Genomic DNA, 12,471 nt, shown 5'->3' with positions numbered 1-12,471 from the left:
TGATCATGTTTCTTTGCAGAAGATATGTGTGATCCTCATTATAAATTAACAAGCTGGCATTCCATTCTGCACAGCAGAGAAATCAAATATGTAAAGAACAAAGCATTTGGGATTTCTGACAGTTTCGCCCTTTAGGTTTTTGTCATCTCACGCTTTGTCTTTGGTGGCCCTTGTCTTCTGTCACCCATGCTGGCTCTGTTCCAGCAACTCCACACCTTTTTTTTTCTCTAAAGAGCTCTAGCAAAACATCACCAGAAGCCCAAGATATTAGCAGATATTAGGAAGAAAAGAAAAAGCCATCCAACAAACAGGACTCTCTCCCTGTCAGGAGCATGACCCTGGACAAGGAGAATTCTCTCTACTCTCCGAGCCCTGATACTCATCTGGACACAGCTCCAGTTCGTACACATGCAAGATTCACAGCAAATCACCCATGACATGGGATGGAACCAAATACTCACATTTTCTGCTCGGAGCCTCTTGGCAGGACACCCACCATCTCTGGGGTGAAGCATGTAATATAGCCGGACTTTACTGGCATGTTTTCGACTCTGGAAAGGAAAAAAACACAAGGAGATACTATAAAAGAGTAGTCACTTGTGAGGAGCGCTTGGAAATGCAGACAATGACCACAAATGCATGTTATTTTTTGGTAGAAAATACTTTTCTTGTGTTCCTGCAAATTCCATGGAAGTCAGCTTCAGGTAGATTAATTATGGTAAGTTCCCAAGCCAGTACCATTTCAGGATAAATAAAAGCAATAACCAAGAGTCATGAATCAGCTCATTTTATACCATGTATTTAGTTTTCCTCAAAAGTAAGGCAGATAAGCAAATAAAGTTACACAAGGATCACCGTAAGGGAAAGAGTGCCGGGATGTTCTCTCTCATGTTCTCTTTCACTTCTCTCCTGAGCTCAGACTTGGGCCATGAAGAGCCCAAGGGTATCTGACCCTTACAGCAAGCCTGGAAACCAGTCAAGCTCAAATTCAATACAAGCGATACAAGCCAACAGCCCCAGGTGGATGGGGACGGTCTGTGAGAACTTAACCAGTCCAAGGCCTAGAAGGAGAAACACATTGCACCTTAGTTCAATTTCTCCTAGTCCTATGCTCCTGTGAACCCCTGAACTGATCTCTACCATTGAAAGAATATTGGAATTCTAACTTTTATGTTCTCCGGAAAGCAGGAAAGAAGAGTGTGCAGTCCGCAAGCGCCCTGGCTCTACCACCCGCTAGCTATGTGATATCAGGCTAGACAACTGGAGTGTGCTCTTAGTCTAAATGAGTTGGGTGCTCTGCTCATTGTGAGCACAATGCTATTGTGGCTGTTATGAAACCTACATGAGATGATTTCACACAAAAGGCTGTGATCTCCACGGTCCTGCTTCCCTCCCCACTGATGGCACCAGTTCCTAACCCACCATACTGTCATTCCAACTCCCATTCCCTTCTGCTGACACTGAGACCACCTCTTTCTGGGCTCTCTTTCTCCTCCTATCTATCTTCATTCACAGTCAAGGGCTAGCCAGCCTAGCGGATGATGGCTTACTTTTATGGATTAGCCAGAGAGGCAGAGCGGTTTTTTGGAGAAAAGCCGGCAAGTTGTGGTTTGTTTACAACGTGTGCCATAAATCCTTTCTGCCAGCCTTCCTCATTCATCACTTCTTAATTCCATTATTCTGCCTAGAACAAGCAGAGCACACTTCCAAACAGTCCCTGGACACTTTGAAGGCCTTCAAATGAGTTGGCTAGCAGCGGGAGAGCATGAGGAATTTTACAAATGTTTAAGTACCTCGGTGTGGCTGGAAACACACTGTGGCCATCACCATGTTCCAGGGAACATCCTAATTAACGTTGTCTGGGGGGTGTTTTCTTGACTGGAACTTTGACAGGACAGAGAACTAGAGACCTTTGAGGACATGCCACATGACCCAAGAACATTGCTCAAGTTGTACACTATGTTTGAGAATGACGTAATGCAAACTCATACTGTGTATGTGTGTGTGTGTGTGTGTGTGTGTGTGTGTGTGTGTGTGTGTGTGAAATATTGATCACTAAAATCTACATTTTTTTAACCATGGAGGGAATAAAGATAAGAGATGGTGGTATTACTCAAGTACAGCCTCAGGCAGAAGAATAAAAAAAAGAAACACTTAAATCTTCAGAACACAGAGCTTGGGTAGGTAGCAGGGAAGCCACATATGGTGGCTGGTGAATAGACTAGGAGTAATTGTTCACATTCACACAGACCAAATCAGGTGTCCAATTCCCCAGCTCCAGTATCACTAGCACACTTAGGGTAATGATAAGGTTTGAAGTTTCACGGTTAATATGATGTTCTTCAGCTCCATCCATTTGCCTAAGAATTTCATGAATTCATTGTTTCTAATGGCTGAATAGTACTCCATTGTGTATATATACCACATTTTTTGCATCCACTCTTCTGTTGAGGGATACCTGGGTTCTTTCCAACTTCTGGCAATTATAAATAGGGCTGCTATGAACATAGTAGAACATGTATCCTTATTACATGCTGGGGAATCTTTTGGGAATATGACCAGGAGTGGTATAGCAGGATCTTCTGGCAGTGAGGTGTCCAGTTTTCGGAGGAACCGCCAGACTGATTTCCAGAGTGGTTGTACCAATTTGCAATCCCACCAGCAGTGGAGGTTCCTCTTTCTCCACATCCTCGCCAACACCTGCTGTCTCCTGAATTTTTAATCTTAGGCATTCTGACCGGTGTAAGGTGAAATCTCAGGGTTGCACAATGGGCCTGCCTTCTGACCCCCTTTCCTAAAGTATGTTGTTTCTCTTGAGAAAACTCTTTGTTAAAGGCAAAGTTCACCAAGTTTCTTAATTGCAGTTTAACAAAACCAACTAGCTGAAACAACCACAAAAAAAGAAGAGAGAAAACATAGAATAAGTGACAAGCCTTTCTCTGAATCCATTAGTGAGGAGAGAGGTTGGGGTTTGAGGTTTCTCAGTAATTTTAATAACTGTACACCAGATAGTCCCCTTCAGGTTCTGAGGTCCTATTTACACAGAGCAGGCATAACTAACTACTCCTAGGCCTGTAGCCCAAAGCCTTGCACCGCTTTGGAAACCACGATAGCCTCCAGGGTAGAAGTAAAGACACCTCAGTTTCTCCTTTGTAAGTGCCCACCCTTTTCTTCAAGCCTCCATCCCACCACTGTCTCCAACAGAGGTGAAGGGACAGATCCAACACTTCTATCTACAGTTGACCCTGAAGGAAAGTGACAGCCAGCCCTCTCAGTAGGAGAGGTCCATTAGAATCCTAAAATTTGGATTTAGCATGGGAAATGATGCCTACGGTTTGCTCCTGAGCCGTTGGCACGCTATGACATCTCTATGAATCCTGGCTCTCACTACATCCTCATCTGCAGACTCTGAAGCACCTAGCTGGGTACCTCCGACTGACTCCTCTACCCCACTACCTTCCAGAAATCCCTTGAAGTTTGGCAGAGTAATGTCACGCCACTTATTCCAGCAAGTGAACTTCCCACAGAAAGTTAAAATTAAATTGTAGCAAAGATGTTCACTTTAGCATTACCTACTTTGAACAACAACAACCAAAAAAAAAAAAAAATGGGACAGAGAGAAGGCTTGGTCAACAATAGAAGTCCTATTAAAGCAGCAGCGGGGTGGCCTTACGCAGAAGGGAGAAACAGGAAGCTTGTTTGCCATGTATGAGATACAGAATCAAAACCACCAGCACGAAGCTAAACTTTGCAATGGCCACAAGTGCTACCAGAAAGTGGTGAATAGGGAAAGGACCCATTAGACTAAATGGAGTACAGGTTTTGATTTGTATCTCTTTAACATGCCTGGAATACCATGTGAGTGTGGCAGTGGCTTCCATCATGGTATTCTGCTGTAAGTACACTTTTTACCCAAATGGTTACATCTGGTGAAAACCGCCTCTGTTCTCATGTGCTCAGACTGTGCGCTGCTATAATTGGCCCTCACCAATACTCTAAATGCAAACTAATTTTTAATTGGGATACTTGATATTAGATGAGCCTTCTAAACCCACTCATGTTTTAAACTTTATTTGGGTACGAACAATGCAATTGTGCTCTCCACTGTGTGGTAAATTTTCAGATTCTGTGTATCGACAAGACACTGAGGAGGGGGTCAGTATGTCCAGCAGGAGTGGGCCCTCTGTTACAAACAGGCTAAACGACGCCAACAGCAACAGATTCTTACACATGGTCAAGATTTCTCATTACCAACAATGTGCACTGCCTTTCAAAGGTATTAAAAGTGACAGAGTAGCTACCAAGTGAAAGTTAGCTCCCAGGAGGAAACTATACTTCAGGGTTTCATTGGTGAAGTTTCAGGAGAGAGAAAGGATACTCACTTGAAGGAAGAAAGTAACAGGAAATAACAGGGTCTCTCCTGCCTTTGCATTTGTATTTTAAGCAAAAGCTTTTACTTTCTTTTGTCTATTTATTCATTCTCCATCCCTATCTCAGCACCCTATCCCTCCTCCCCTTCCAGTCCTACACTTACAATCTCTCCCCCCATTGCTCCTCCCCTTCTCTAAAGAGAAAGGAAAGCCCTTTTGAGTGCCACCTAACCCTGTGACATCTAGTCATCATAGGCCTAAACACATCCTCTCCCACTAAAACCCAACTAGATAATCTATTTATGGAAAGGGGGAGCCAATGGCATGTAACAGAGTCATAGACACCCCCTGCTCCAATTGTTGGGGGACCCACGGGAAGACCAAGCTTCATATCTGCTAAAAACGTGTAGGGAGCCTAGGTCTAACCCCTGAATGTTCTTTGCTTTGTGGTTCAGTCTCTGTGAGGCCCTATGGGCCCAGTTTAGTTGACTCTGTAGGTCTTATGGTATCCTTGACCCATCCAGTTTGCTCAATTCTATCCCGCACTCTTCCACAAGACTCATGGAGCACAGCCTGGTGTTTGGAGTGGGTCTCTGCATCTGCTGCTCGACATCAACTCACCCATAAAACCTCCAACCCAAACTTGTTCTACCTACAAGATGTGCAGGGATAAAGATGGCACAGAGATTGAGGGGATGGCCAACCAATGACTGGCCCAACTTAAAAGACATCCTTAAGACAGCCAATCCCTGACACACTCTGTTATGCTTGCCGCCCGGAGCTTAGCATAACTGTCTCCTGAGAGGCTTCATCCAAAAGACTTTACTTTCACTGAAAGAATATGCAATCAAGCTTTCCCAGTGGCCTAGGGAAATCACCAACTCTTCAACTTTAAATAAAGCCTTTGCCCTGCCCTGGGCATTCTGTTGAGTCAGACCCATCTGAAGATTAGTTTCTTTAGTGGAAACATTCTCTTGACATTCCGAGAAGCTATATAAAGCAGAAATGCATTGGGGGAACAAAGAATATCACAAAGCCCTGTTTCAGATTGCTTAGCAAGAGTAAGGAGAACATGGGAACAGGAACTGATCTATACTTCACCCAAATCATCATTTTTCGCAATTGCACATTCCTTTTCTAAAAGCCTAACTCAAACTTGCTACCAATGAGGGTACCTGCTTCTCCTCTTACAAGATATGGCGGTCACAAAGCACGTTTGTATTTGCATAATTCCTCAAGCAGCCTTCAAAGAAATTCCCACATTCCTCAGTCTCATTTCGTCCTCAGATCTCAGTTTTAAGGCTGGCAGGAGAGGTGCGATCTTAAATAATCATCATGATCCATTCTTGATTTCCAAGATAAGTCTTTCACCATCTTGTTCCGTCATAGCCATCTAACTAAACCTCCTCCAGAAACCAGCTGAAGAGAGCCAAGAACAGCAGGAAACAGAGCCTAGAACGGACTGACAATTATAGAACTGTGATTCTCACAGGCCACCATCTCTGGGATATTTTGAGACAACAAACATCAAGAGTCTAACTCACTGGAGTTTAGAGAATTGTTGTCCAGTGGGAGACAGGGAGCTCCCTCAAAGCATGAAAGGAAAGCTGTCCTGGTAGGACCCTGTTTTGGTTAGGGTTTTACTGCTGTGAACAGACCCCCATGACCAAGGCAACACTTATAAGGACAATATTAATTGGGGCTGGCATACAGGTTCAGAGGTTCAGTCCATTATCATCAAGACGGGAGCATGGAAGCATCCAGGCAGGCATGGTGCAGGAGGAACTGAGAGTTTCACATCTTGTTCTGAAGGTAGCTAAGACTAGCTTCCAGGTACCTAGAAAAGGGTCTCAAAACCCATGCCCATAGTGACACACTTCCTCTAACAAGGCCATACCTCCTAATACTGCCACTCCCTGGCCCAAGTATATTCAAATCACCACAGATCCCATTTCAGGGTCCATGACTTTTGGGACTTGGGTGTGAGCCCTAGCACGGTCACTGGACCACCACACAAGGAGTCAAAGTGAAAGGCAGGAAAATGAGAAGAGTTACAAACTAAGAGAAAAGTCTCCTTCTAGACTTCTGCATCTTCTTTTTTTACCATAGAAGTAAGCTGGGCCCCAAACCTTCCTACACGAGTAAGTGTGCATGTTGGGTCAGACAGGCAGGAAAGAGATACCCTGAAAGAAGGGTTTGCTGTCACAGAAAAGGCCCAGAGATGCCTAGACCCACCTTACAAGTATACATCACGGGCTCTGAGCCACTGCTCGAACTGAAACTGGACAGGAAGATCCTGAATTAATCCCAGTAGCCTGGTTGATGCACATACAGAAGCATGCAGTAGGCCTTTATAGCCTCCGGCATGCCAGGAGTGAGTGGTACACAATAAACTACCATATGGTGCAAAGGAAAGTTCTGGTCCTGTTGGGGATGGAAACCAGGACCTTGCTTGTGCCGAGCAGTCAATTACCTGAGCTCCACCCACAGTCCAAGGACAGCTTTTAGCAGATCATCAGAGGAGAGATCAAACAATTATTTTCCAAGTATGTGCAAGGACAAATAGAAGCAAGCCGTAAATGGTGTACACGCTGTGTCAGTTAATGAGAGAGGAGAAAACATAAACCAGGGGTATAACCTGAGAAATGAAACCAGACACCTGATTGAGATGATACTGTCTGAATTAATAAAGGAAGGAAATTAAAAATGCCATCCCATAACTTGAAGGTCTTTTACAGCATCCAAGAGTGGAAACATGCCACGGATCTCTGCAGAAGTTAAGATAAACAAAATGTGTGTCAAAGAAAAATAGGGCCAAGAAGTGAATGGGGACTTAGGTGTGACATTGAGCATGTAATGCCAGCGCTTGGTGGCAGAACCAAAAGTCAGTACAGGCAAGATGGAACAAAGTAAGACTGCCAACTAAAGAACAGAGGTAGTGGGTGGGGGAGGTTGAAACAGGAACTTACATTCACAAGACCAGGACTCACACATTACAGTTGCATTGATACAAGATATGAACAAATGAAGTAAAATTAAAGGCCCTCAAATGTAAGGAAATTAGCTGGACCTAGCCAACCAACGTTGAGTTGGGAAATTTTTAATCAGTCAAGCAAAAGAAACAAGAGCAATAAACACTTGGTGACGTGGTGAGGAAGACACCCCCGAGAAGCACTGTACAAAGCAGGGGCCTCAGTTAAGAGTTCTAGTGCTGCTGTGAACACCATGATTCAAACAGCCTGGGGTGGAAAGGGTTATCTCATGTCACAACTTGTAGTTGGTCATCCAGGGAAGCCAGGGCAGGAACTCCAGAGAGGAACTCAGAGGCTGGTACAGAGGCTGTCATCTAGGAGGGCAGCTTCTTCCTTGACCTCCATGGCTTGCTTAGCCTGCTTAATCTATTACACCCAGAAGCACCCAGCTGGGGATGGTACTACCAGTAGTGACCTGGACCCTCCCACATCAACCAACCAAGAAAACATCCTACATGCTTTCTCAAAGACCGATCTGGTGGGGGCATTATTTTCAACTTCTCTCTTCTAAAATGTGTCTAGCTTGTGTCTCAAGTGGACAGAAAACCAGCCAGCACACAGCAATATCTGCAACAGGCCTTTGACGGAATATATTACATCGCTTAGTCATACACAAAAGGCAATATCAGATTGGACAAAAGATATAAATAAAATTTTAGAAACATGGATAACAGAAGACACTTAAGAAATTCATCCAAATGCAACCTGACAATTTTTAAATTAAAAGAAAAAAAGGTTTGTTTTTCTCCCATCAAAGTGGTGCTGATTCCTCAATTACACATAATCTGTTTTGGCAGTAAAACTAACTTTGATATTCAGCTCGGAGGTAGGTAAGTCCATATAACCTTGCCAGGGAAATTTGACAATAAGTATCAAAAAGGTAAGGCTTAATGCAGTTAACTGTCTTACGTCTATGAATTTACTTCGAGAATCAATTAAAGACACATACAGAATCTGATTTATGAAGGCGATGATCAAAGAATGAGACAAATGTCCTAAAAAAAAAAAGGTAAATATTATAAAACGTTGTATGACAGATTACTACACAGTCACTAGCAGACAGGACACTAGTCAACAATATGGAAAAATACAGACAGTAATGGTAAGAAAAAAGCAATTTTAAACAAGAATGTGAAGGAGATCACATTCATAAACAAAAATACTAGTACATATGTATTTGTGTTCATATCTGTGATATAGCCAGGTAGTGGTGGCACACGCTTTTAATCCCAGCACTTAAAAGGGAGGCAGAGGCAGGCAAATTTCTGAGTTTGAGGCCAGCCTTGTCTACAGAGTAAGTTCCAGGACAGCCAGGGCTACACAGAGAAACCCTGTCTCGAAAAACAAACAAACAAACAAAGAAAACAAAACATATCTGTGATATATATAAGTCTAGGGGACATGTATTGAAGGGTTTATGTTGTCTCAACCTTCCTAATGCTCCAAAATTTTTAATACCACGTGCATGGTGACCCCAACCATAAAATTAACTTGTTGCTACTTCACGGCTGTATTTTAATCCTGTTATAAATTATTGCATAAATACCCGCTATGTGGGGTATCTGATATGAAACCCCCAAAGAAGTCATGACCCACGGGTTGAAAACTGCTGGTCTAATTGCAAGTGGTTTGAACTTTTCTAGGTCTTTGATTTTTTTCCAAATTCTTTAGGCAAAACTCATTCCATAGTTAAGGAGGAGAATCCCACAATTTTCTCAATTCATTGCAAAAGTGGTGACCTAGTGCCAGGACAGTCTTGCCCGAGTCTCGTCCATCCCTCTGAATGGAACTGGGAAGCGCCAGCCCTCCATTGCTGTCTCCAAACCCAAATGGTGCACTGTGAGTCAGAGAGCAACACCAGGGGACCTTTAGCAGCCTGTGCAGGCAGGAATCTTGGGGTGGTGTGCTGACGGAGACTGTGCTCTCAAAGCCTAAGCTCTGAAGAACATAGGCCCAGCGGTGAAGTGTGCACAAGGGAAAGAGCTATACAGTGTATATGCCACAGCACATACAAGACAGCGTTACTATGACCTCTGTCTCTGTGATCAACAGACTTGTGGGTTTGCCCCTCTTTCTCCCTCTCCCTCTCTGCCCCCCTTCTGGCCCGCAGTCTAGTCATATCCCTTAGCAGAACGGAATACAGTCTCACTGGCACCTTGATGACAGACTTCTGGCTTCCAAGCTGCAAGGGAGTGTGTCTCCCAAGTTCTCCATTCTATCTTGCTGTGCTCCCCCAGCCCAGCTGAGCGATGCAGATGCCATCTATCTAAACTATGCGCTCTCCCAGACTCCTTTTCCTGTACTCAGAAATCAATCCATCCTTTAAAACTGGGCACGTCACTTCCAGAGGACCCTGCTATACCAATCCTGGACATACACCCAGACGATTCCCCAGCATGTAATAAGGATACATGCTCCACTATGTTCATAGCAGCCCTGTTTATAATAGCCAGAAGCTAGAAAGAACCCAGATGTCCCTCAACAGAGGAATGGATACAGAAAATGTGGTATATATACACAATGCAGTACTATTCAGCCATTAGAAACAATGAATTCATGAAATACTTAGACAAATGGATGGAGCTGGAGAACATCATACTAAGTGAGGTAACCCAGTCTCAAAAGATCATGGTATGCACTCACTGATAAGTGGATATTAGCCTAGAAACTTGGATTACCCAAGTCATAATCCACATATCAAGAGATGTCCAAGAAGAACGGAGGAGTGGCCCCTAGTTCTGGAAAGGTTCAGTGCAGCAGTATAGGGAAAAACCAGAACAGGGAAGTGGGAAGGGGTGGATGGGGGAACAGGGGGAGGGAAGAGGGCTTATGGGACTTTCAGGGAATGGGGAGCCAGGAAAGGGGAAATCATTTGAAATATAAATAAAAATATATTGAATAAAAATTTAAAAAAAGAAAAAAAGAAAACATGGTCTCAGAATTCCTAGAATTAGGTTGCTTTGGTGGTGTTATTTTTTTTTTCTGAAATAGTACCTTTTAAACCATTTGATATAAGAAACGTCTGTCCTTCATGAGTCATGTATTAGGGCTGTCTAAGGGCACACGCACTTGGGTTGGAGAAGGCCGTGGATGGAGGGGTGTACTGTACCATAATTGTATAAACATATTTGTACAGAATCCAAACTGCTATCTGCAAGCGCAGGCGACTATGTCAGCGCATTACAATTTTAAATCAAAGTCTTGCAATTTTAAAAAATTAAATCACCACCAAGACGTGGAGAAAGGATTTTTTTTTCCCTGTGGAGTGTCTGGAGATAAATGTGTTTCCATGATGTCTGTGCATTTTGAGCAGCCAGGAGAGAAGTAGAACAGGCTCACACACGCCTGCCTTTCTTTTGCTATTGGAGGGGGGGCACAAAAATTATATTCTCCACTAAGCCCCTTACAGAGCAGTTAATGCTAGAGAGGATGAATGATTAAAGAGAGGCCAGGGCCATTTGAAGGAACAGAGCCCCTGGATCCTCTGAAAGCCCTAGAGCTCTAACACCAGCCAGCCCTGCGCTCTAACCTTCCAGGGTCTCTTCTCGATTTCCTTGAGAACATTCATAGCTAGATTACAGGGAAACCTTAACAATGCATAAAAATGCCACCTCCCAAATAAACCCTTCTGTGGCCAAAGGCGGAACACATGTTTGAGTGAAGTCCAGTCTATGGAAATTACTCCATAATTTGAGTATTTGCCCCATAAGCAGTGAGGTACAAGCTACAACAGTTACTCCAATAACCAAAAGAGGTCTGCAGAATCAGAGGGCTCATGTGTGCTGCTCAACCTGTCTGATGGCCTCTTCCCTGTCTGATGGCCTCTTCATTCTGTATAACATTTTCACATTAGAGTATCCTTTTACCGTGTTATTTGCAAGCTGTGATATACTGTGTAAGTACTCCCAAACTGAATTCTTTCAACTAAATCTTTAGTTCTTCATTATTTTAGTAGCCCTGATCCATTTCCATAATGCACTTTTAAATATTCTTCACAGAGCAGTTTTCTATAGATGCCCGCTAACTGTTTAAGTAACCAGGTGGATCAAATGACAGAGTAAAACTTAAGTGGATTCCACTTTAAACAATATATATGGATAAAACACAACAGTTTCTCATCAAGAAAATTATTCATCCTTCAGAAAATTGTATTTTAAAAGACACATTGCTTGCCTACACTTGCAATGTGTACATTTAAATTTTTTACTGGGAGAAGGAGAAATACCTCTCTCTGGTGACAAGAGCTGAAACTGGCTATCTAATGCCAAGTATTCAGCCCTGAAATTATATCCATATAAATAAAACTAAATAGACTCAGCAGGTTTATGTTTTCGTAACTTTAGGCACTAAATATATAAACCAAAAAAAAATGGAGTAAAAGTCATAATTTTGAGAGGGAATATGAGAGGAATCAGAGGAAGGGAGAGGAAAGGGGAAGATGAATGTAATCGTATTTTAAATTAAAACAATAAAAATTATGTTTGTGTTAGTATTAAAACAACTTACACACATAGTAGATAACATTTATAATCTACAAAGAGAGTCTGGCAACTTTTATGAAGAGAACTTATCAGTATATAAGAATTAAAAAAATGTAGTACCCCATCTCTTCCCCCTGGTGGTCACCACCATACCTCTACATACAGACAGAGTTGAGCTCGTTTTATACACAAGAGCACCACGTCGCTAAAGTGCATCAGGGCTGGGAACCTGCCCACCATTAGCACTAAGTTCTAGGGTCTAGCTCTTAGGTTTCATGCTCCTGTTTAACTCAGTGATGGAGAAACAGGATTTTCCCCCTTTGAATCTCATACTTCAGAGTCCCCAAACAGAGTTAGGCATTCAGAAACATCTTTTTTCAGAAACACTTGTTTTGGTTAACACTGCTTTTCAGGCCCTCAGAAAGGACCTGCAGACGCTACCAGCTGCAACTCCATAGCTGACAGCCCTTGTGCCTGCCACCTGCTTTGAAAATTAGCTATTTGCCTGCTCCAGTCCCAGCTTGTAGTCTGTTTGCAGGTTGCTTTGAATTATCACACGATTCAAAAAAAAGAAGAATTTCTGAAATA

The 12,471-nt window shown here is 43.0% G+C and overlaps 1 protein-coding gene across 1 annotated transcript in view; it reads right to left on the bottom strand.

The window, feature by feature from the left end:
• Zmat4 (zinc finger matrin-type 4) overlaps positions 1 to 12,471 on the bottom strand; it is a 309,004-nt gene that overhangs the window by 255,710 nt on the left and 40,823 nt on the right. Inside the window, exon 2 of the mRNA XM_052162649.1 lies at positions 462 to 551. Within this exon, the coding sequence (XP_052018609.1) occupies positions 462 to 551 (90 nt within the window). The remainder of the gene's footprint in view (positions 1 to 461; positions 552 to 12,471) is intronic.

This window comes from Apodemus sylvaticus, chromosome 18 (assembly GCF_947179515.1).
Source record: "Apodemus sylvaticus chromosome 18, mApoSyl1.1, whole genome shotgun sequence".
NCBI lineage: Eukaryota > Metazoa > Chordata > Mammalia > Rodentia > Muridae > Apodemus > Apodemus sylvaticus.
This window is presented reverse-complemented; position numbering and strand designations above follow the sequence as displayed.